Source organism: Cnephaeus nilssonii (assembly GCF_951640355.1).
Source record: "Cnephaeus nilssonii genome assembly, chromosome: 12".
Classification (NCBI taxonomy): Eukaryota; Metazoa; Chordata; class Mammalia; order Chiroptera; family Vespertilionidae; genus Cnephaeus; species Cnephaeus nilssonii.
Window position 1 is genome coordinate 27,879,869 of NC_137083.1, and position 25,143 is coordinate 27,905,011.

At 37.9% G+C, this 25,143-nt stretch overlaps 1 protein-coding gene across 5 annotated transcripts in view; it reads right to left on the reverse strand.

Annotated features, from left to right (window-relative positions):
• AKAP9 (A-kinase anchoring protein 9) overlaps window positions 1-25,143 on the reverse strand; it is a 128,016-nt gene that overhangs the window by 5,604 nt on the left and 97,269 nt on the right. For all 5 annotated transcript variants that reach the window (XM_079785750.1, XM_079785751.1, XM_079785748.1 and 2 more), the window contains 17 exons: window positions 20,664-20,816; window positions 20,143-20,322; window positions 18,396-19,469; window positions 16,888-17,025; window positions 15,900-16,388; window positions 15,401-15,464; window positions 15,187-15,308; window positions 14,433-14,624; window positions 14,005-14,175; window positions 11,143-11,287; window positions 8,385-8,604; window positions 7,479-7,629; window positions 5,695-6,363; window positions 5,085-5,293; window positions 4,663-4,768; window positions 3,084-3,266; window positions 1,905-2,105 (listed from right to left, as the gene is read on the reverse strand). In XM_079785750.1, the coding sequence (XP_079641876.1) occupies window positions 1,905-2,105; window positions 3,084-3,266; window positions 4,663-4,768; window positions 5,085-5,293; window positions 5,695-6,363; window positions 7,479-7,629; window positions 8,385-8,604; window positions 11,143-11,287; window positions 14,005-14,175; window positions 14,433-14,624; window positions 15,187-15,308; window positions 15,401-15,464; window positions 15,900-16,388; window positions 16,888-17,025; window positions 18,396-19,469; window positions 20,143-20,322; window positions 20,664-20,816 (4,467 nt within the window). The remainder of the gene's footprint in view (window positions 1-1,904; window positions 2,106-3,083; window positions 3,267-4,662; window positions 4,769-5,084; window positions 5,294-5,694; window positions 6,364-7,478; window positions 7,630-8,384; window positions 8,605-11,142; window positions 11,288-14,004; window positions 14,176-14,432; window positions 14,625-15,186; window positions 15,309-15,400; window positions 15,465-15,899; window positions 16,389-16,887; window positions 17,026-18,395; window positions 19,470-20,142; window positions 20,323-20,663; window positions 20,817-25,143) is intronic.

Consider the following 25,143-nt stretch of genomic DNA (forward strand, 5'->3'; position numbering starts at 1 on the left):
CCTCTATGAAATCAATAAAAATATATTTTAAAAAAAGAAAAGGACTAGTGGTAGTAGAATGGCAGGTACTCATCACTGTTCTCTACTTTATCAGCGAAGTTGAAAGTAAAAATAAGGAACCCTAACCTTACACTTCTGCCTCTTTTTAGTCAATGGAATCTGAATACTAACTTTAAAGTTATGCTTTTTATTTTGGATATTAGCCCCTATTCACCACATTTATTGCAAAAATTTTTGTCATTCAATTATCGTCTGAGTTTTTTTTTTTTTAAATATATTTTATTGATTTTTTTTTTACAGAGAGGAAGAGAGAGGGATAGAGAGTTAGAAACATCGATGAGAGAGAATCATCGATCAGCTGCCTCTTGCACACCCCCTACTGGGGATGTGCCCGCAACCAAGGTACATGCCCTTGACCGGAATCGAACCTGGGACCCTTGAGTCCGCAGGCCGACGCTCTATCCACTGAGCCAAACCGGTTTCGGCAATCGTCTGAGTTTTTACATTTAACTGTACAGAGCTACTTTTATTATTATGGTCACTAATCTATCTAACTTTTTCATTAACATTTTCCATCCCTTGAAGAGTCATAAATTCATGTTCATTCCATAGTTGGAATAACCAAACACTTTTCTTTCTTTTTGTTTTGGATTTTAAGTTGACTGATTAAAGTAGTTTTACTACAATATTCATTATTAGTCAGTAGGGAGGCTATTCAGAGGGCTTACCATCTTACAGAGCACTAGAGGCCTGGTGCATGAAAATTCATGCACTGGAGGGGGGTCCCTCAGCCCGGCCTGCCCCCTCTCACAGTCCGGGAGCCCTCAGGGGCGGGAGGCAACCGGCGATCAGGGGAAGGCAAAGCCCCCATCACACCTCTGCTGCTGCCACTGCCGGCAGTGTAAGCCTCGGCCGGCCATGGTTACATGAGCCTTGGGCGGCCCTGGGCGGCTGGGCAGCCACCATCTGAGGCTTGCCTGCGCCTCGGGCCGGCCCTGGGTGGCCGGGCAGCCGTCATCCGAGGCTTGCCTGCGCCTCGGGCCGGCCCTGGGTGGCCGGGCAGCTGCCATCTGAGGCTTGCCTGCACCTCGGGCCGGCCCTGGGTGGCTGGGCAGCCGCCATCTGAGGCTTGCCTGCGCCTCGGGCCGGCCCTGGGTGGCCGGGCAGCTGCCATCTGAGGCTTGCCTGCACCTCGGGCCGGCCCTGGGTGGCTGGGCAGCCGCCATCTGAGGCTTGCCTGCACCTCGGGCCGGCCCTGGTGGCTGGGGGGCTGAGGGGACTGGGGGACTCCGGAGGCAGGTGCGCAGAGCGGCCAGGCCCGCCTGCCACCCAGGCGATGCTGAGGGGACTGGGTGCCACCATCTTGTGGCTGTGGGCATCACCATCTTTGAGGGCATGGCAGGCAATTAGCATATTCCCTCATTAGCTGTCGGTGCCACCATCTTCGAGGGGTGGCAGCCAATTAGCATATTCCCTCCTTATTGGCTGTGGGCGCCGCCACCATATTTGTGACGGAATGAGGGTCAATTAGCATATTCCCTCTTTATTAGATAGGATGATGATCTATATTGACAGTGGCAGGGTTTTTGTTGGGAGTTGAAATGATAACTTTCTGTTGGTCTACTAAGGATGAGATTGTGGGAAGGAGGACCATAAGCTTAGGTGCTGCAAACTGTGACCACTAATAAAGCCTAATCTGGTCCAGACCTGGGCGTGCCTCACCACCAAGTTTTTGTGACCGGCTAGAGACCTGCATTCACGATAAAAACTGAATAGAGAGACTGAGAGACACAGCCTGAGTGCCACCTAAATTTCAGTCTGCAGAATTAAGGGTAATCAGAGATGAAACAAGGCAAAAGCAGGGAACCAGCGTTTGGCGTGCGTTCAGATGGAAGGTGTCCGACCTTTAGAGTGGCATGTTCAGGGTCAGGGCTCAGACTGTGAAGTAAAGCTTCATTTCTCAGTTCAGCTTTCAGTTTGTATACTTCGGCTTCGGCCCTCTTCAAGGATTTTTGAAGAGCCAACTTTTCTCTGTTCCAGACTTCTTTTTCAGAAGCAATGATGGCTTCAATGTTGGCACCACCACTGAATGAAAACCTAGAAGACTTCAGAGACCAGAGCCTACTTACTTGATTTTTAAGAATAAGTTTTTAAAGAAAAACCTGACTTAAACATATTAAAGGTGTTGCTATGGGAGATACAGAAGTCCCAGCTTTCCAACCTCAAACAGGGACATTAAAAGCCAATCTCAACTGTCACTAAAGAGTATACAGTAGTTTTAAGTATATGGTCCTTTGCTGAGCAGATTAACTTTACAACTGAAAAGCCTTATGAGAGTCTAGCTCCAGAGAAGGTGTTTAGATTTAGCAGAACTTTGAGCTAAAAATGTTTAGAGACTTAATAGATGGACCATCTGGGTCCAAATGTTGAGTTTGAGCCTAAACAAGTACACTGGCGAAATGGGGAAAAACCACATGGCACGTGCACAGGAAGGGGAGCCCTACAGAAGCTGTGCAGATGTGTTATTGTGTATTTGACCGCACAACTGTCTTAGAGGTCTTCCCTATCTTTATGTTGGGTAAAGACAGAGCTAACAATTTATTTTGCAGTTTTAAATGAAAAAAAATTTTTTTTAAATAAATTCACAGAACAAACAAATAATTGAGCGACATTTTTCACTTGCGTTATGAACGTAATAACTGATATATAACTGACAAGGGCAGAATTCAAATTTGAACATTTCTTTAACATGTGTCTGCTGTTGCTCCATAGGTAGCAAAGTATCTGGCTTTGTGGTTAAGTTGACCTTGGCTTGGCTACTGACTTCAGTTTTCTCATGTTAAGGCTGGGCATAGACTTAGAGATTCTGAATGTATAAAACCCCAAATCTGGCAGAGAGAAGGCTTCCAATAAAGAACAGCTATTATTATTATTATTATCGCCCCTATAAAAATTTCCAAAGATCCTACTAAGAATCAGATACTTAATATTTGTACATTATCAGGGGTAAAACCTGAAACTAGGTAGCAGAAACTGTCACTCTGCACCACTTCTAATATGTGGCCGTGTAGAAACAGACGTACGTAATCTCTGCCAGCTCCTGTCTGTTGATACCATCGGATCTGCTCTTCCAGCTTCATAACCAGGTTCCTTAAATCATTCTTCTCTTCGGTCAGTTGGCTGATATGTCCTGTCAGGTCAGCATTTTGTCTCAGTAGTCTTTCAGTCAATGAGCCACAAGATGTATTTGGGGACACTAAGGCAGGCTAGAAAGATAAAATGGCATAAAGTTGCATAGCACAAACATTTATAAGTAATACACACAAAATGTGGACAGGCACTAAGAACAGCAATTTCATAAAGAACTGGTGCTTGTGTTGAGCCTTAAATGGTAAGTCGGAATTTTCCAGGCAGGAAAGAAGACAGGGAAGGATATATTAAGCAGAAGGAACAGCATGTGTAAAGGCACAAAGGCTTGAGCAAGAGTGTGTTGGTTTTAGGGATCTACAGTTGCTTGGGAAGGCTGGTGTAAAGACTGCCTTCATTTAAGGATAACAGAACTAAAAATGTAGGCAGTGGAGAGCCATGGAAGGCTTTGGGCATGAGCATGCCATAAACAAAATTTACATGTCAGAAAGATTTCTTGGGTAAAAGTATGTAAAGTAGATTAAATTAGCAAAAACAGATCCTGGTGTGAGGGAGGCGCATCAGGAAGTTAATGCAACAGTCTAGGTGACAAAGGCTGAAGGCCTGCATGAAGGCGATGACGGAGGCGAATAGGATGGATGCTTGGATGTGCACGTACAGTGAAGGAAGGTGGTCTATGGTAACTTTCAGCTTTCTAAACTGGGTTGGGACAGGAAAGAGAAAAGGAAAACGATGCTCAGTTTGGAATGTGTCTGTGAGGTTCCTAAGGTGTCACTATGGAGTACATTTCCCCAAAGTAAGATGTTTAATAACTAACGGAAAATATAAACCTGGACCACAGGACAAAGGTGGCCCACCAGAACATAAGCTCCATAAGGGATGCATTTACTTACTGTATCTCCATAACCCAGGACAACACCTGGCACATAGTAGATGCCCAATGTAAGTATTTGTCCAGTAAATAAGCCTAGTGAGAAACTCAGGCTGCATAACTGAATAAGCTTCCACAGCTGCAGTTAGAGAAAAAAAATGAATGCGGACAGGAGGAAGAGGAACTCATGAAGGTGACTGATGAAAGAATGGAACAAGAGAATACTGACACAAAAATAAGGAGAGAGAGGACTTTTAAGATGGAAGAGGTAAAAAGTGTCAAATGCCACAAAGACAGTGAGGTCAAGAAAGACAGGGGCTGAAAAGATTCACCAGATCGGTCAATTGTGAAGACCCAGTAACATTCATGGAGTGATGAGGGTACTACCCAGACTAATCTTTCAGGAAACGTGGTTATCATAATACCAGAGGTCAACATAATTATTCAATAGTGATAATGAAAGTTAATTTCCCCTCAAGCTTTCACTATCTTTTATTGGGGGGAGGCAAACATTATTATTATTGAAAATAAATGAAAAGATAAAAGTAAAACTCTTGAGAAAATATGGTGCCAGTTTCAAATGAGTCATATAGTTTCCATTAAACCTTTGCTCTCAATACTGTACAGAGTTTTCTAAGCCATACCTCTTTGCCTCGATGGCCAGTTAATTTTTGTAGTTGTAAAATAATTTCATCAATATTTTCCTGAACCCAAATGAAATCTTCATCATCTGCTGTTTCGAACTGCAGTCTTCAAAAAAGAAAAGGACAAAGAGTGAAAACATCTTCTCAATTAGTGGTGCTGACTAGCACAAATGTTATGGATTGGGCAACACTGTGCTTCACATATCGCTTCTCCTTTACATTACGTGTTCTCTCTCCCTGGTCAAGGTGCTAACATATTTGTTTTCAGGTGTATGAGTTCTGTTAGGAAATATTACCTCCTAATGTAAAGAGGCATTAACTTTAAAATTTAATTCCCCACCAGTGACTAGCTATTAGTGAGGGGCAGAGTCTGCAGCTTGTCTAGGAATGCTCTTTCCAAAGGTCGAGCAGAAAGGTCTCACCGATTGGAGGCTTTCTGGGCTAGATGCTGTAGTTTTGAAGCCATATGTTGAAGCTTTTGTTTGATCATTTCTAATTCATGATTATAGCCAGTTTCTCCTCCATTCATTGCAATCAGTTTAGGATAGTTTGATTCCTTTGTCTCTCCTTCTATTTTCTGTTGAAGAACCCAATTTCTAGTTCGATCATTGGTTAAACTCCATGTGGATGGCTGGCAATTTTGGACAGAAAAAGGAAAAGCAATAATTATAAAGGAACAGCATTCTTTCTTAAGGGAACACAATTTACAGTAAACTTTCGCTTAATGTCATGGGTAGGTTCTGTGGCTTTAAGTGAAACAACATATAACAAAACCAATTTTACCATAGGCTAATTGATATTCATAAAAGTTAAGTTCCAACTGCATCTCATCAATGTTATAACAAAACAAAGTTGAATGGAATGGTATTATTTGAGGATCTGCTGTATTATCTATACTGCAAAGAAACTTCTATAGATTTTGTTTTAAAGTGATTTGTATATAGCTATTTAAATAATCCAATATCAAAATTATATGATCAAAGGGCTGCAATATTCTTTTAAAAATTATTATAAAACAAAGTGTCAATTTACCTCATTAAGATTCTGATACAGAATTCTTCTTTCTCGTTTTTCTTCTCGTTCGAGTTCTTGTTTTTGGAATTCCTGCATAATTCCTTGCAGTCGCTTTCCTTCAAGATCCAACTTATAAACTTGTTGCCTTTTCTCTTCCAGCTGGTGCTGAAGATCTTCCACTTTGGACTGGAGCTCATGCATTTTCTTCTGTCCCTCAGTGTTGGCCTCTTGCTCTGTCTGCAACGTCTTCCTGTGAACCTGCCTATCCTTTTCCATTTGCTGTCTTGTCTGCAGCGAATCCAGTCTGTATTTCTCAGTCTCATTTAACAGTTCTACGATGCGACTGTGTTTTTCCTCCAACTGTTTCTGCAGCTCTTTAAGGAGGTCCTCGGAGGGCAAGAGGGGCCGAGGCTGCCCACTGTCATCACTGCTCTGCTGCAGCTGTGCGCGCACTTCCCGCTCCCTGTCCAGGGTACTGCTCATTTCCCGAATCCGAACTTTCTCGGATTCCAGAAGTACTTGAAGCTCTAAGTTTCGACCTCGTTCTTCTGACAGCTGGGCATTGTGGAGCACTCTTTGTGATTCTATTTCCTGCTGTGATTCATTTAGTAGTTGTTTCTGTTGTTCCAAAAGTTGACTCAGCTGAATATTTCTTTGTTTTTGACCCTCAAGTGAAAATTTCAGATCCTTGTAGGAGAAAGTGATATGAAAAATTTATTATTGTTATTAAAAATACTTTATATAAGTGCACAATTGTGCTTTCATTAATACTAAGTTGGCAGTACTGATTAATAGCACTGATTATTCAGTTTATTAACTTAAATTTTCAGTGGTTAGAGCATAATTATTAGAGCTAGGTGATTTTCATCAAAGAATATAAACAAGAGATAACTAAGCTAAATAATACTTTCATGATATTAACTAAATCTGGTTTAAATATGAAGCAGGGTACCTTTCTTCTAAAGACAATAACCTTTAAAAATACAAATATTTCTGATAAAATGTGGTAAGAGTTCCTGAAAAACTTTGTGTTTTCTAATATCACTTACTAAAAATAATAGGGATTAGGGAAAATCAGGGTTAGGGGTAAACGACTCAAAATCTATGCAAATTTGTAATGATAAAAAAATAGTAATAGTACCCGAGGAGATGACATGCCTTTGACAGGTAGAGAACTTGCTAAGCCTGGAGGCTACCATGGTGGACATTAAAAAATAACCCTCAAAAGTAATAGGGCAGAAATGCTGACACAGAGATTTTAGTAGAGCACCATGGAGTACTGCGCTATGTGGACAGAAGAGCTCTGAGCCAGTGAGGCTACCGTTAAAGTGGGCACTGCATGCAGTACCGCCTGCCTTGAGCTGAGAGCTGTGCAAGGCTGTGAGAGAGCCCAGAGTGAAGGGACTCATTTTAAATTTTCTTAAAATATGGCATCCTGCTGCCAGGAAAGTATCGCTGCTCCCATTCCCTAGGGAAAAATGGGAACCCAGTCCACTTCTGCATTAAGCTGACATGACTGTCCTATTTATCAAATTGTGTATGCACTCATCAAATTCTCAAAACACACGTTGCAGAACAGTCTGTATGTATCCTTGGATGTATCAAAACAAAAAAAGCATCTCACTACTAGCATTTCCTAGTACAGTTTAGATACCATTATAATAGTGTTTAGACAGAGCAAACAAATTATTGTACCTCATAGAGAGTCCAAAATTGACATTTTAGAAAAAGAAAAAGTCTCCAGATTCTTTCATATATAGTTGTGGATTGCCATAGATATTTAAAGACAGAGATAACAATACCTCAAGTTCTTCTTTATCCCGCTCTTCATTGCGCCCCAGTTTGGCTTTCTCTTTTTCCAAAGCCCACTGGAGCTCTCTGGATTTTTTCTGTTCACTTGCTAATGTGTCATTAAGCAAATGTACTTCATCTGTTTTATCTTTAACTTCCAACCTAAATCAGAGAGACAAATGCACTTTCATAAAACTACTCTATAGTGAGAGGAAGAGAGAGTACTGCTTTCAATGAAAAGTGGAGGCATATAATACACTAGTGAGTAAGAAAATAGAAACCATGTAAGGATTAAAGACTATTGACTGTGGTTCATTTCACATTAACGGTTTCTAATAGTAAACCTATTAGTTATTTACCATTGAGAACAATTTACTATTACAAAATAATATTAATAAAAATTCTTCCTTGTCTTCTACCAAAACTAAACACGGGAAATACCATGTATTTTTATGTGTGTGAAAACAATGTTCAAAATAAAGACTGCGCTCAGAATGTGTCCGTTGCAAGCAGAGTATCCCAGTATTTACACCAACAAACATTCTTTTTACAAGCATTATCTTTTAAAGCATTTTGCATATATTAGCCAGCTGAATCATGAATTCTATTGAGATCATAAATGCAATTTCAGATTAGTTGGTCAAATAAATAAAATAAAGGTCAAAATTATACCTTATATAAAAAAATCTCAAATAGAATGGAAGCCACAGTAGAGAATATGCCAATACATAATCATGAGTTTATTATTCATAAATATTTGGAGTTTTCCTTCCCACTGAGTTATTCCGTTAACGAAGTTTCATGGTATTTAAACACTGTGTACGTATGTTATGTTTTTGTAAGATCTGTGCAATGTCTGTGACAAAATAGTTCCACTTTCTTCACACAACACAGATTTATAAGGAAGCCTGACTCACCTGAATGCCTCTAATTCCTTCAGGTGCTTATGCTGTGCCTTAAGTGTTGTTTCCAGTTCCAGCGTAGTCTGTGCAAGTTCACTCTTCAGCTCAGCAACCACCATTTTCTCAGAGCTCAGCTGCTCCTGCAGCTCTGCAGCCCGGTCTTTCGCACTGCTGAGCTCCACCTGCATCTCCAGCATCTGAGACTGCTTCTGCTGGATGTTATGTTCCAGGAGTTCTAGATGGAAAATTATTAACATTTAAAATATGATCTAGCAACTCATATCTGGTTTGTAAATATTTTGTTAAGAACTGATTTGTAATTTAGGCAATTACTAAAAAGCAAATGAAAAGATTACAGTCCCAACATTTGATAGCCACACAAAGTACTTACAGGAATTACTCAGTAATTATGACTACAACGGTCAGCCCTCCTTTGCAGATAGTCCCTAGGAACTTTACTAGAGAAGTGGGAAGTCCAAACTCCAATTTGAATCATGTTTTTTTCTTTGAAAACCAACCAAACCCTTGCTATATGTCTGTTACAATGAAAACAAACTGAACTATTTAAATCCCTAGGTATACTAAACAAATAAGTTTCAAAATATGCATCAGGATCCCATTTTTGTGGAAAATGTGATTTTATATACATATACACATTGAAAAGGTCTGAAGAAATATTTACCTGGTTATTAACAGTCATTATTTTAAGATTTAGGAAATTCTATAGGTTATTTTTACTCTCCTCTTTTATTTCTCTATTCTACCATAAAAATATTTTTAACTTAAAAATTTTTATTACAGTTCATCACTTCATATTACAATTCCTATTACTGATGTTAGGAGACAGAAATAACTTGAATTTAGAAAACAGTCATGTTAATTCAGGCTTTTAAAACTATTTCTCAGAGAGGCTCAGGATCTACATATATAAATATGTACGTATGTAAAATATAGCTTTCAATGGTGTTCTATTTAACTTAAGTAAAATAATACTGATCAATTCTCTAAAAATAATCTTCAATTTTATGTCTTAATATAAAGGATATATTTAATTTGTGATCTCATTATACCCGTTTTCTCTGAAATATTTACAACCTTCAGCTTTTCAATGACAGATATAAGACTACTAGAGGCCCGGTGCAAAAATTCATGCATTGAGGGGGGGTCCCCTTAGCCCAGCCTGCACCCTCTCTAATCCAGGACTCCTCGGGGGATGTCCGACTGCCGGTTTAGGCCCGATCCTGGGGATCGGGCCTAAACCGGCAGTCGGACATCGCTCTCACAATCCTGGACCGCTGGCTCCTAACTGCTCACCTGCCTGCCTGCCTGGTTGCCCCTAACTGCCCCCCCCCCCGCTGGCCTGATCGCCCCTCACTGCCTCTGCGTGCTGGCCTGGTCGCCCCTAACTGCCCCCCCTGCCGTCCTGGTCACCCCTAACTGCCCTCCTCTGCCAGCCTAATCGCCCCACGCAGCCTGCTGTTCAGTTGTTTGGTTGTCCCTCACTAACCCCTCTGCCGGCCTGGTCGCCCCACGCAGCCTGCTTGTTCAGTCGTTTGGTCGTCCCTCACTAAACCCCCTGCCGGCCTGGTCGTAGTCAGACATCTTGTGAGGGGGTGAGGGTTAATTTGCATATTTACCTCTTTATTATATAGGATGGTATAACGCTCAAAATTTGCAAAAGCATGGCTGTTTGTAACATATTAAACAAAACTGAAGACAAAGATATATGTCTTTACTAGATATGATGAAAATTATATTTTAATTTAATCTCAAATGATTTCCATCTGCAACTCTAGCAAAAGTGGGGGGAAAATCTGAAGCAGTATCACAAAAGCAGAAATCCAGCTAACCAATAATCATATGATAAAAGGATGAAACCACTTCAGTAATTAGTAAATATAAGTTAAAACCACAACAACAATACACTGCCCCCTCACCAGATTGGCAACAAAGGTCTGACAGTAACAACTCTTGGCAAAGATGCCAAGCAACAGAATGCTCATACTCTGCTAGTAAGTGTACAAACTAATGTGACCACTTGGAAAACAGATTGGCATTATTTAATAAATTTGCAGATAGGTATTTTATTACCCAGCAATGCCCCTCCTGGGTTTGTACCTAGAAAAGTCAAGCATGTATGCATCAGAAACATGGTATATCAATATGCAGACTAGCACTGAATTTAGTAGCTAAAAAGATACACAAATTGTGAAATATCCACACCCGGGAATTCTGTACAGTAACAAAAATGAATGAACTAGAGATAAATGTAGTAACTTAGAAAAACGTTAAAGAGAATCGCTTCTCGGCCTTTTGGCTAAGATCAAGTGTAGAAAAACGTTAAAGAGAGGTGAAAGAAGAAGACATAAATATATACCGAGTGATAAAGTTCAAAAGCAGAAAAAACTAAATTTATATGGTTTAGGAATATATAAATAGGTAGTAAAACAAACAAAAAAATCAGGATAAGGTCACCTCTAAGTTACTAGATGAGTGTGTGTTTGGGAAGGGGGTTTCTGGTATACTTGACATGGGTGATGTTTCCACAGATACTCATTTAATTTGTTATACTATATAAGCAGATATATATGCGTTTAAAACCAACTGGATAATCCTTTAATCCCTAAAGTATTAATGTAGATTATCTCTCTGATATGAGAATGAGAACAAAATGTGAATAAGAAGAAATGTGTTTTAACTGAATAATAAGAAGGGAGACAACATGAAATATTTTCTCCTGTGTGTTATCATATGAGTCTGTCATACAGCGTACCTTGGCTTGGTTGATCATTCTCTTTTTCTCTTTTCAGAGTCATTTTTCTACCATTCATCTGAGCATGCAGTGCCTGAATTTCAGATAACAAACTCCTCCTATCTGCTTTCTGGAGGCATTCCACAGCTGCTTGATATTCAACACCCTGCAACAATGCAAAGTGAAAAATCAAGTGAAGGGAGTTATAAAGACAATAAAATTAACAACCAGGAAGTCTGAAGAAGAATGAATGGAACACACATGCTAGGATTTACTTCTGGCTATTAATCTTTACATTTATTTTGAAATTCTTCAAACACACAAGAAAACATGAGGTATCTATATATAAAACCCTAATATGCAAATAGACCAGTGGCAGGACAACTGAACAACCGGTCGCTATGACGTGCGCTGACCACCAGGGGATGAGTGCAGAACATGGCGAACATCGGCAGCAGGCGGCAGAGCATGGAACATGGCGGGCCTCGGCCATGGCAGGATGGTGGAACAGGTGAGCGGGGGTGCCAGACCAAGGTGGGGCACCATTCACTGTCATCGGGGCAAGCCTCTGGTGGTTACTGAAAATTCTTTGCTCCCGTCCCACCCGGTGCTCGCACCCCCTGCTGGCGCCCAGTGCCAGCCCCAATCACCTGAGGGCTTCTCCACCGACCCCTGCTCCTGAGGGGCGATGAGGGCAGCAGCTGCCACTTGCACCCGCTGTTGGCGCCAGCCCCAGTTGCTCTGTGTCGTCAGCAAGTGTGAGCGGGCCCGGCGCCATCAGCGCATGGGAGTGGTGGCGGCAGAAGTGGGGCTGCCAGGAGACAGGGGACTGGGGGCCGCAGTGGGAGGGGCCGGGCGGGGGCACAGAGGATGGGCTGAGACCCACCCTTGTGCACACCACAGCCTCGTGGCCCACAGTTACTTTCAAGGTGCATGAATTCATGCATGGGGCCCCTAGTCTATAATAATAAAAGCATAATATGCTAATTAGACCGGGCAGCCAAACAACCTTCCAGACATCCTTCCGACGTCCTTCCGGACGAAGCACCGTGAGGCAAGCCGCCGCAGCTGCGAGGGCCAAGCCCCTTGCACGAATTTTGTGCATCAGGCCTTTAGTACTACAATAAACAACCATGTACATAGCCTAAGAAATAGCTCCTATACAATTAAAGCCCCTCTGTACAACTCCCTGAATATATCCTTCTCTGTACCACCTGGTCAAAAATAACAAATTGTAAGTCTTGTTGTTTCATACGCTTTGCATATTATGCTACATACACACAGCTAAACAATATACAATACGGTTTTGCATGTTTTAAAGCTTTATATAAATGGCATCATATTGTATTTATCTTGGTGTAATTTGCCTTTTTCACTTAATATGTTGGTGAACCAATGGGTTGACACATGTAGCCCTACTTCACACTCATTTCAATATTATATATACTATTCCATAGTGTGAATAATACACACATTTCATTTGAGCATCTTTTTACATATTTATTGGATACTCTTTATTATCTTCAATGAGAACATATATTTATCCAGTTGTCCATTTGCCCACTGGTTGCTTTAACATCACCGGATAATTGACCTGTTTTCTTGTGATGTCTTTGTCTGGTTTTGGAATCAGAGCAATCTGACCTCACAGAATGGGTTGGGAAATGTTTTCTTCTCTTTTTTATTTGGACGAGTTTGCGAAGGACTAGTATTAATTCTTCTTTAAACATTTGGTTTGAATTCACCAGTGACGCCAATGTATTTCACTAACTTCTTTTTATTTATTACAGTTGAGCCTCATTATTTAAGGATTATGTATTTATGAATATGCCTATTCTCTAAAATGTATTTGTGACCTCCAAATCAATACCTGCAGTGCTTTCCAGTCATTTGCAAACACGCAGTGGCAAAAAATTTAAATTGCCAGGCTAGTGTGGCTCAGTGGCTGAGCATTGCCCTATGAACCAAGAGGTCACGGTTTGATTCCCGGTCAGGGCACATGCCTGGGTTGCGGGCTCGATCCCCATTGTGGGGCATGTAGGAGGCAGCCAATCAATGATTCTTTCTTATCATTGATATTTCTATCTCCCTTTCCCTCTCCCTTCCTCTCTGAAATCAATAAAAATATATTTTCAAAATTTTAATGGCCAGATGTGCATATTCCTAGCTGAAGTAAAAAATGGAGACCCTGTGCCTTCTTGTTTCATCCCTTTCACTCTAAACAAGTGTCCTTTCTGCCACCCATTTAGTGCTGTTTTATGAACTTTTGTGCTTTTTATTGGTGATACTGCTGTTTAAAATGGTCCCTCAGCACAGTGATGAAGTTATTATCTAGTGTTCCTAAGCACAAGAAAGCTGCAGTTTATGAAGAAAACATGTGTTAAGTTCATTTAGGCATGAGCTATAGTGTTGATGGCCATGAGTTCAATGTTATTGAATCAACAATATATAGTAAAAAGTGTCTTTAAACAGAAACACACATAAAACAAGGTTATATATTGATTGGTTGACAAAAATGTCATGAGCTCACAGGAACTGACCATTCGATTTCCCCTGGTAGCAACGGCTCAGTATTCACACAAATTCACAGATTCTAACTACAGGCAGTAGTAGTAAGGACTGACTGTATCCTATCCCTTCTAATCTCTTTAGGCTATTTTGTTGCTCTTTTCCTAACTTCCCGAGCTGGATGATTAGCTCATTAATTTTTAATCTTGCTCATTTTCTAACATAAGATAAAAACACTTTTCTTCTAAATATTCTTAGTGGTGCCTGCTAAAATTTTAACCTTCTGACTTACTGTAAAATTAATCAATTAGTCATTTTATTACTATTAAAAAGCATTCCTTCCTTTAAGCTTTATGTCAAGTTTTATTTTGATACCTGTTCCTGTATTCTCTGTTCCAAACAGCTCAATAATCCAGCTGCATCTCTAGTGCCCAGAGCTGCCAGTTCGGTCTGAAATGCGGCGAGTAAAACACTTCGTTCCTTTAAGAAAACTTGCTGCAGGGCAAGCAGAAGTTCACCTCGCCAGTCTGAGAAGTTTTCATGAGACTGAGTATAAAAAATAAAAGTTAGCTCCAAATAAGCATGTTTAAAAAGGCTCCAAAAAGGATATTTATCTACTAACCAAAATAAATATTAGAAGCCTAAGCATGTCAATTTATTTGCAACTATGTGACTTGGAACATTTAAATAATATGTAGTAATTTATGTGAAAATACATCACAAACAACAATTTAATTTGTAAAGCGCCTTAAGATAGCTAAAAAGCATATAAAACTATTGAGATGTATAATACTCTTGAGTACCTCAGCTTCTCTTTGCACTTGCATTTTGGTAATTAAGTCCTTAAGAGATGAGATTGTACTGATGTAAGCTCTTCTCTCTTCTAGCCAGAATTCTGAAACTTGCTGAACAGAATGGTCCTCTCCATCACTGTAGGGAGATTCGGTGAGAGAGAGTACCTGCATGCCCTCATTGTGAACAGCTCTCAGTAATCCCTAGAAACCAAAACCCAAAAACCAGAATTATGACAACTTCTTCAAAGACTGCAAATTCAGACAGTGAAATTTTAAGCAAGACAGATATATATATATATATATATATATATATATATATATATATATATATATATGTTAGATTTATTTAGAAAAGCCACTGCAGATAGGAAACACCATTCTACCACCTTCCTATGGAGGGGAAAGCCATAAGATGGCCTAAGATTTTATTCCTTCTACTTATCTAATGTGCTCTTTGGATTCAATAATTAGCCACTAATTTGACCAAAAGAAATATGTAGAAGATAAATTCTAGTCCTTGAGACCACTTTAATAATTTTGGCAAATATAAATTTCAGTAACAAAAATTTTCAAAAAAAAAATCTTGATACAAATATATACTTTATTATCTGTAAAATATGGAAATAAAATTAAATAGATCCCCAAGGTTCCTTCTAGTTGTGAAATTCTCTCTCCATAGAGGATTTTACTATATAACTTTGAATAGATTATTATGTTCAATATAGAAACCACACTGGCTTAGTTTTACTATGTCTTTTAGTACCTTTATTTTCTTTGGAAACGAATCCGTTGAACTTTCGCTTTCTTCTCTTTGGCCTTCTGATGTCAAGTCAAATCCCTGACTTTGTGTAAGATAAATTCCTTGACCCCAGTCTGATCCAGAATCTAAAATAAAGAAAACAACAATTGACTATTAAAAAGAAACAAGTACTTTTTAAACGATCACTATACAAATTCCAGAAATTTATATAACTTACCACTAGAACATATTTCTCTAGTCTGGTAACCATCAGAATGTGTTAATTCAGGAACTGAGGATCCCTAATTGGAGAAAACAAAAAACCCCACATAACTTTCTTTGCTTTAATAAAAATAGGGCCCAATGAATATAGTTTTGTTTTTTCTAATGCTGTAAAAATATAAAATAAAAACACAACAAAAAACAACCCTCAATTAAGTTTGTTACACCTTTCAAATAAACGAAACTATGGCTTACAACAAGGCTTTAAATTTTTTTTCTTCATGGATATTAGCATAATAAGAAACATTCATGAGTTAAGGAGCATTAACACCAGGTTTCAAATCTGCACAGGGACTTTGTGGAAAGTTAGTATCTGACTCTACACAATGGAAAGACAAATTTGTAAGTTTATCATAAGGAAGAGATTGTCCTAAATTTCTTTTTCTCTGAAAACCACAGCATTTTTAAAAAAAATCACAGAATGCTGAAGAACACATAGTATGAAAACCAAATACCTCTTTAGCTTTCAGACACTGTATCACTGCCTTCAAGGTACCACATTCCTCTTTAAGTAACTGAAGAGCAACATAGTGTTCCCTCTTTAAGGTTTCAGTTTCTGAAATATGTCTGGATTCCATATCCAAAATTTCAGCAGCATGTAGCTCTTGCATTTGTTCAATTTTTTCAGTAAACTGAGTGATTATTTCAGTAACTTCTTCTGATGAACATTCACTCTGTAAATCAATTTGGATTCCTGCGTTTCTAACACGGACTTGTGGAGTCTGGTTGCTGCTATCCACCCTGAGAGTCCTGTCTGTCTGGGATGCGGTGCTTGTACCCTCTTTAATAAGAAGTGGCTCTAATATGCAGATATTTCTGTTTTCTTGTTCCTCAGTCTCATCTTCTTTTTCTAAGAAGTAGGATAATTTCTCTTTTGTCTCTGTGAGTTGATCCCTGACTTGGCTTAAATCTTTCTGGAGAAATGCCATATTCGTTTCTTTTACCTAAAAACATAATGAATAGAACATTTAGTTTAAAATACTGAACGTAGAATTTAGGGTAGAGAGGAGGGTATAATTCAGGCTAATATTTTCATTATATATTCATTTTCCTCAGAATAAAAATTTTTTAGAAACACTCACAGTCTCCATATATATTCCTATATATATGGTCACAGATTACCACAGAAAGTGAAAACATTTTTATCAGTCTCTACTTTTGGTTCTCATGTGATATCTAGTTTCCTTTAACATCTGTCTTTCTCCTCCTTCATTAATAGAATAGAGATTAAAAGCATCTTCCTAACAAAGATTCCAAGGAAAATGAAGCAAGAATATGCCAACAATGAAATTTATAATAATTTTTCATCAAATTCACAAAGCTTTTATTTTTTCTAGCTTTCAGTTATGGATCTGTGTTTGTTTTCATAGAAGAGAATATACCTTGAAATATAATTAAGATAAGTAGAAATAAGTGAATTAGGAGCTATGTTAATTATTTTACCAAAAGCTCTTGTTGAAGTTTTTCTGCCTTTTCTTTATAATTGGCCAGTTCTTCTTTAGTAGCTGCTGACTCAGCTCTAAGAGTCTCCAGTTGACCAAAGAATCCACTTTCTTCATTGGTATGAATTAGCTCAGTTGTCTGTATGGCAGTGGAAAAACATAAAACACATTTTCAAAAAATATAGCCAAATTGAAGGCACATATACAAGGCCCATATACATTCATTTAAAAAAAATATTTTTTTTATTGATTTCAGAGAGGAAGGGAGAGGGAGAGAAATATCGATGATGAGAGAGAATCATTGATCATCTGCCTCCTGCATGCCCCCTACTGGGGATCGAGCCTGCAACCCAGGCATGTGCCCTTGACCGGAATCGAACCCAGGACCCTTCAGTCTGCAGGCTGATGCTCTGTCCGCTGAGCCAAACCGAGTAGGGTGGCACATTATATTCTAATGAAGCTTTTTCAGGACTGCCTATCAGATAAAAGGAGTTGAAATGATCCATGTTCTTTCAACAAATAGGGAAACTTTTTTAGAACCATAATTTTGTATTCTTGAGACAGTAAGAAAAGAATGCTTTTCCAGGAATGATAGGTAAATATTCTCATTAGTATATAGCTTAAAAATTTGTAAGTTATTATTTAAAATATTTTGGGTACCATTAAAAAACTTGCATATTTATATCACTTTCCTTAAAAGATACTAGGTGTTACTAAAATAGTTCTTAGAAGTTTTATATACATGGAAAGCAGCATTACTATTTTAATATTACTTATAGTAATTTATAGTTCCAGGAAGCTAGGAAGAACAAGCCTAGTAAGTGGAAAGAATTATTATCCTTTACAAAATGAATTATTCATTTATAAAATCCTGATATAGCAGTTAATCTCCTGGTATTCACATTTACTATTCAAAATAAAAAAAATATATCAAGTGAGAATTTGAAAGTTAAAGTCCTTTCACATCAGTCCTATGCTAAGAAATAACTGCGATTTCAGATCTTTATGTAAGCAGATGTACAGGGTGAAATACAAATTGTTCATAGGAAAGAATAAAATTTATTATCAGATATAAAATCTATAAAAGCTAAAGATTTATTACTCATATTTTAGTTTGGTAGAACACTAGAATATTTTGATAATTCCCATTACCTAAAAGGGATGATCATATACATGCATGTTAGAGAAAAAAGGAAAAAAACCACACAAGTTCCAGAGGACATTTGCTAAACTTAACATTTCTAAGTTTCTCCTGACTACTCTATTTAATGACGATGCTAGTGAAATAAATATTGTGATTTGAAGACCACAATGATGGATACAAAATATAGTTTGCATCATTTATTCTAGTGATAATATGCATAGAATAGTTTTTTTAATAAAAACTCTAACTATGAATTGCTAGATGTAAAGAACACTATGTTTAATAAATTAGCAATCAGCTTAAGGAACAAAGGAAAAGAGTTTCTTAGTTTGTATTAAAATGAAAAAAATTAAATGCAAACTAACCTTGGGAACTTCAAAATCTCCCTGAGAGCTTCTTTTCCTTTCTTTGCCTCCCTGATTTTTCTCACTGTCCTCCAATAGCTTCTGTAGTTCTAGTAGCTTCTTTTCTTTTTCCATCGCATTTTTCTCTGCGATTTCTACCTGTTCTTTTTCTAAAACCAAACTAGCCTGCATTTCAACCACCTGGCTTTCTAATTCTGATATTCTTAGGGTTAATGCTGATACACTTGACTCCATCTCGTTTTCTGTTGGTTGATTTAAAGTCTGTATATTTGTTCTTTCGGGCTCTGATGAACTTTGTCTCCTCGGACAGAGTTTTGCATATTCCTTGACTGCGTCAAGTTGGACCTGACTCACGACAGCAGCAGCAACTTTTTCCTCAAGCGCAGTCTGCAGGTCTACGATCTTCTTTCGGAGCATTTCTGTTTCAGCCTGGCCTTGCTCTTGCATGTCCTTTATTTGGTTATAACACTGGCTAAGTTCTAAGTTCTTTGCACTCACAGTGCTCTCAAGTTGTAGTACCTTTGTTTCCAAACTGTTTATGGAAACTCTGCTGTTTTCTTCAAAAGATTTGAGGTAAGTCTGACTTTCTAGCGGTTGAAGAGCATCCTCAGTAAGGACTTCTTCTACTTCAGGTTCCTTTTTCCTCAGATCTTCTACAGCCATGTTAACACTTTTCTCTGGTATACTTTGGATTTTTTCCATGTTTCCCCGTTCTCTCTTTAAGCTGCATAATTCTTGTGTTAGCTGGTTCATTTTGAAATTGGTTTCTTTAAGTTCATTTTTCATAAAGGCCATTTCTTCATTAGTGGTTTCTACTTGCTGCTCCAAAGCCAGTTTCTCAGCTATCACCATCTCCAACTGATGTTGTAGACTATCTGCTTCTTCTGGAAGAGAATTGACATGCACTGATGTCTTCTCTTCAATATTCGCCAATTCCTGTTGAAGTTTTTCAATCACTTCATTAAGCTGCTCAATTTCTTCCTCTCTGGTTTTCTTCACACGCTCTTGATCACTCACCAAACATTCTATTTGGGTTTCAAGATCCCTTATCAGTTCATTTTTTCCTTCAATAACCTGTTAGTTAATGAAAAAAAGTAACATACATAATAAAAATGCATTTATATTTTGAGAATTCTATTTTATTTTAGGGCAGGGTATTCAAGTATTGATCACACAAAATAATATACTTCTTGGACATACTACATTAATTTTAATATAGATCAACAGACCCCATCATATCAAAGAAGAACCTAATTTAGACTTTGCACTCACAGTGCTCTCAAGTTGTAGTACCTTTGTTTCCAAACTGTTTATGGAAACTCTGTTAAATATAAAGAGATTTACACTTTTAGTAGCTAAATCAGAAAGTTCTGTTAAATATAACGAGATTAACACTTTTAGTAGCTAATTTTCTATAAGTAAAATAGTCAATATCAATACATTTAATTGAAAAAAAGAAATACTGAAATGAAAACCATTTATAGCAGATAGCACCCAAATGTCATTATCTTATTTAACTCATACTAAACAATAGCAGTCTCCTTGTAAAACATGAAAAATCTTTGACAATATTAGGAGGGGATAAAAAATATACATAGCTTGTTAAATTAAAATTCATGGGTAAAGAGAATTAAGGTTTATTTATTTTGATATTCAAAGAGAAACTGAAAAAAAAATCACCATTTTGTTCCTTTTAAAATTCTAGCTAAATTAACTTCAAGTAATAATCCATCTTAAATTAGTGTACCTTGTTATCTGTTGTAATTTTAAGTTGATGCTGAAGTTTTGTAATTTGCTCACTCAATCGGTCAATTTCTACCTCTTTTTCCTGCATTATTTGAGCAAATTTCCCAAATATCACATGTTGGTCCTGAGTAGAGGTAGCATCAGATTCCTTTACAGCAAGTCCCAGCTTCTCCATTTCATCCTAGGGACAAAAATAACCTTCCCAGTTGGACAAATCATTATATGTGATTTCTAAACTTTCAACGAACTTTTACAAAAGATATAGTGCACAAAATATACAAATTAAAGAGTCAGAGATAGCATAGGTATTGTAAATCAATAATTCTTAAAATATTTTGATAACAGGTATGCATTTTTTTCATTTATGAGGAATTTAAATGTTTCTATTGGCTTAAAAATAAGTTCCATGCAAATCCATTTGCAGTGAATGTTCCTCTGTTAGCAAATACTTAATATACTATTAAACACTTGCACAAGACAAAAACTATGAATTATTTAGCAAAGCTTTTCTTAACTAATTACCTTAAATAATTTGTTTTCTTGTTCAAGTTCTTGTAGGCGGGTAGTAGCTTCCTTTTTCTGTATTTCTAATTGCATGTGTAGTTGCTGAACTTCTTCATTCTTATTTTCCAGTTCTTCTCTAAACTGTTCTAACTGTTCTTCTAAGTTTGTGATCTTAGATACCAAAATTATCAAAAAGAAAGAGAAAAAACTGTTTATACAAATATTTATCAAGAGAGATGAAGAATGCTGTATTAGCTTTATAAAGTGTGTGTTTTAAAAAATTATTTATTTTTATTGATTTTGAGAGAGAGAGAGAGAGAGAGAGAGAGAGAGAGAGAGAGAGAGAGATAGAGAGAGAGAGAGAGAGATATCTGTTATCTCAAGTACCCTCACCGACCAGGAATCGAACCTGCAATCTAGGTATATGCCTTGACCAGTAAATGAACCTACAACCTTTCGGTGTACAGGATGATGCTCCAACCAACTGAGCCACCTGGCCAGGACTGTGAGAATAAAGGAAAGAGGTTTCTCTAAGTCAGATGTAACTGTGTGGTTTCTAGACTTTTTAAAACGTAACACCCTTAAATCATCCTGCCCAAAGCAAAGACGAGACCTTCAGAAGAAGGATACAGGAGCTATCTCCTACCTAAAATACTCTGAGATAAAGCAGAAAAGGATCATGGGAGAAGAGAAAAAGTCTACATTTAAAATTTTATTTTATGTTAAATTTAGTTTTTATCAAAAGGTTGAAGAAAGTAGTAGAATTAAATCAGTTATTTTTGCCAGCAGGTGAGAATACCTCAATTTAGTCCATATGAATACCCAACAAAAGATCTGGCTACCACGTGCCTTGTTTAAGCAGAAGGAAGCAGAGGTGGAGGTCAGAAATAAGAAACTTTAACAGTTAGTTATTAATATTATCTTAACAGAAAATTAGAGAGCTCCTACATGTAGGACAATATTAATTTTTGCTAATTTCTGAGGATAAATCTCATTAATGATAAAGCAATTAAATTGCTCTTTGATGATTAGATAGTGACTGAAACTAATGATCAATATTAGAAGCTCCTATTGTTATATTTTAAAAATTGGGTTTGATTGAGGACAGGAACAGTCATTTAGCTCACTGCTTTGAAGCTACTTATAAATACTTAATGAATGGATTTGTAAATGGGTATATATCTGATGATCAAATTGCTGCATTAAAAACAACCTAAGATGCAGGAGCAGCATTTAATGGCAGCTGGCAGTCTCTAAATCATTTATCACCTTAGAATTTCAAAGGGAGCATATACTGATTACATAGATGCATAATCAGAATTGTATCTTAGCATTGGCAAGGCAAAGACCTTCAAAACCGTTCAGCCTAATACTTCCTTAATAGAAACAGTATTGACACTAGTAATAATAGCCATCATTTGTAGACAATTTACTGTTAGGCATTGTATAAAGTGCTTTATATGTACTATTTTTAAAAAGCCCTGTAACAAACTTATAAGGTCTTTGCTAAGATTATCCCCATTTCAGAGATGAGGAAGGCAGTTACTGAGAGAGGAGTTACCTAGTCCTGAGGTCACAAGGCCAGTATGTGGAAGCCAGCTTTTAGACCAGGGAAGTTCACCTCTGGAGCCTTACTTTTTTTCCAAGAAGGAAATAGTTTACTTCAGTCTCCACATGCCTTTATATCCTTAGTTATAGGACTTCCGTTCAGCTAGTCTTCAGATGGTTCTAGGTTGATCGTTCTATAATTTAGCTGTAATTTTGATGTGGTTATAGGAGGAGGTGAGCACAGCTTTTACCTACTCCACCATCCTGACTGGTTGGAGCCTTACATTCATAACTATCATTTATTCTGCTTCTAATAATTAATGTCTAAGACTTATATTTAAATTATTTTCTGTAACCCTGGTATTAAACTCAGCAGACACATCTTAAATACATTTATAGTTGTGCATATATAATTATCAGGTTAGTTTGTTGAAAATTGTGATGATTATATCTTCTTCAAAGTTATCTAATATAATACTATTTATACTTACCACTATCTTCTACAACTTCTTTTGATGACAAGGTATTATTTCAACACATACATAGATATTTAAGTTCAAAATTGCTGCCCTACATCACATGGTATTTATTTTCTTTTTGATATAATAGATTAAGGTTGAATACTTAGCTCTGTGATCTAAAGCCTTGCTATTCAAAGTGTAGCCCCTGGAGCAGAATTGGCATCATCTGGGAACATTTTAGACGCAGAGATTCAAGAGCCCCACCCAGACTTGTTGAATCAGAGTTGAATCAGGATCTTCAACAAGATCCTGAGGGGATTCATGTGCACATTACAGTTTGAGAGGCACTGGCTAAAGCATTAACACTCGTGTTATAGACAGCTGAAACTGAGGCTACAATGGAGATTTCAACTCCCAAAAATGACCTCGAGGGAAATTCTTTCCTTTTATTCAGCCAGACTCCAGTTGCAGTCCCAGGTTGTCTTAATACTGAGTCTATAACAACCCTAAAAGCACAAGAATATTACTAAGGTTTAAAAATAGAATGGAAGCTATTTGTTTTAATCTTGTTTACTTTAGCTACCAAAGGATATCTATGTAGTTGCTGAACTTCTATTGGATTACATTAATTAACTCCATTTGTTTTCTTTTTAAGTGATTTTATCTTTTTTTTTTTAAGTGTGTATGTTTCCTTAGTTAATAGCAGATTCCTTGAAATCCAGTGCTTGTTTTACAATTGGACAGTGGTGGTCTATATTTAGTAAGAGCTCAATAAATGTTGAATGACAGTCTTTAATCCTTATATACCAACAAGGCCAAACACGGCCCACTGCTTTTGCAGTAGAGCATTACAGAGCTCCAGAATCACAGAAATAAACTGGAGGAATTCTTGCTCAACCACTTACTGTGTGACCATGAGCAAGTTAATCTCTCTCTCTTTTTTTTCTTTTAAGGTATTACATATGTGTCCTTATCCCCCCCCCATTGCTCCCTTACCCGCCGCCCCCCCCCTCATGCCCTCATGGTGTCTGTGTCCATTGGTTAGGCTTATATGCATGCATACAAGTCCTTTGGTTGATCTGTCCCCCTACCCCCACTCTCCCCTACTTTCCCTCCGAGGTTTGAGAAGGATCGATCAGACCGTCAAAGTTAACCTGTCTTAAGGCTCAGGTAAAATAGAGATGAAAATAGAGCCTATCCTCAGGGAGACACAAGGGTTAATAACATAGGACATTTGAAATACTTACACTTTCTAGCACAGACCTAAACAAAGTTAACTATTATTATTTACTAGAGGCCCAGTACACAGATTCGTGCACTGGTGGGGGGGGGCGTGGCCTGCAGGGACTGGCTTGCTGGGGGAGCACCGCTCATCCCAGTCAGCCAAGTGGTGCTCCCACCGTGGGAGCGCACTGACCACCAGGGGGCAGCTCCTGTGTTGAGCATCTACTCCTGGTGGTCAGTGCACATCATAGCAACTGGTCGACCAGTGGTTCCACCGGTTGGTCGCTGGGCTTTTATATATATAGATTATTGTCATCTGTAAGGTAGATTTCATTAGCTCTAAAGGGAGCTAAAACCTATTGAAGTAATTTTATTCCTAAAGAAATTCTAATTCTCTCTACATTATTCCCCTTCTCTTATCATACTGAAACTCCTATCTTTTAAAGTTTTCTTCTCTTTCTATTCATTCTGCTTTCTAAACATTATAATAACTTTAAACAAAATTTAGGCTATGAGAGTAGCCTAAAGGTATCTCAAATATAACAACACATAGACATCTAATGTTTATTCTCCATCAGATACCTGAAAATATTTGCCTAGTGCAGGACAGAATACTTAAGTTGTTTTCACTGAAGATATGTTTTAATTTAACTTTCCTGTCTTTCAGCCTCCAGTTACAGCTGAGTGCATTCTGACACTGTATTTGCCACTGTTATTAAAAACTAGCAAACCAGGGCCAGCTGTTGGGTTAGTTCTTGCCCTGGCCGGTTTGTTCAGTGGATAGAGCGTTGGCCTGCAGACTGAAGGGTCCCTGGTTCAATTCTGGTCAGGGGCACATGCCCGGGTTGCAGGCTCAGTCCCCAGTCGGGGGGCATGTGGGAGGCAGCCAATCAATGTTCTCTCATCATTGATGTTTCTATCTCTCCCTCTCCCTTCCTCTCTGAAATCAATAAAAAAAAAAAGAAGAAGTCACCTCATTAAGGTAACAAAAGGCACATTTATTACAAAAAAACCCCACAAAAAACACACAACCTTTTAGATAATCATTAGTATTATGTATCAATGAGAAAACAATCCTGCTCATAGAAATGATTATTTCTATTAGTCATTTATATAGATGGCTTTTTTTCAACTCTAAACTATACATTCTCTGAGCTGTAGTTTTAGCTGATGTCTAAATTATTCTTATATTTTTCAAAGCACTTATTTACATTTATATACTGTTTAAGTTCAATAAATATTTGTTAAAATATATTAAAATGTCC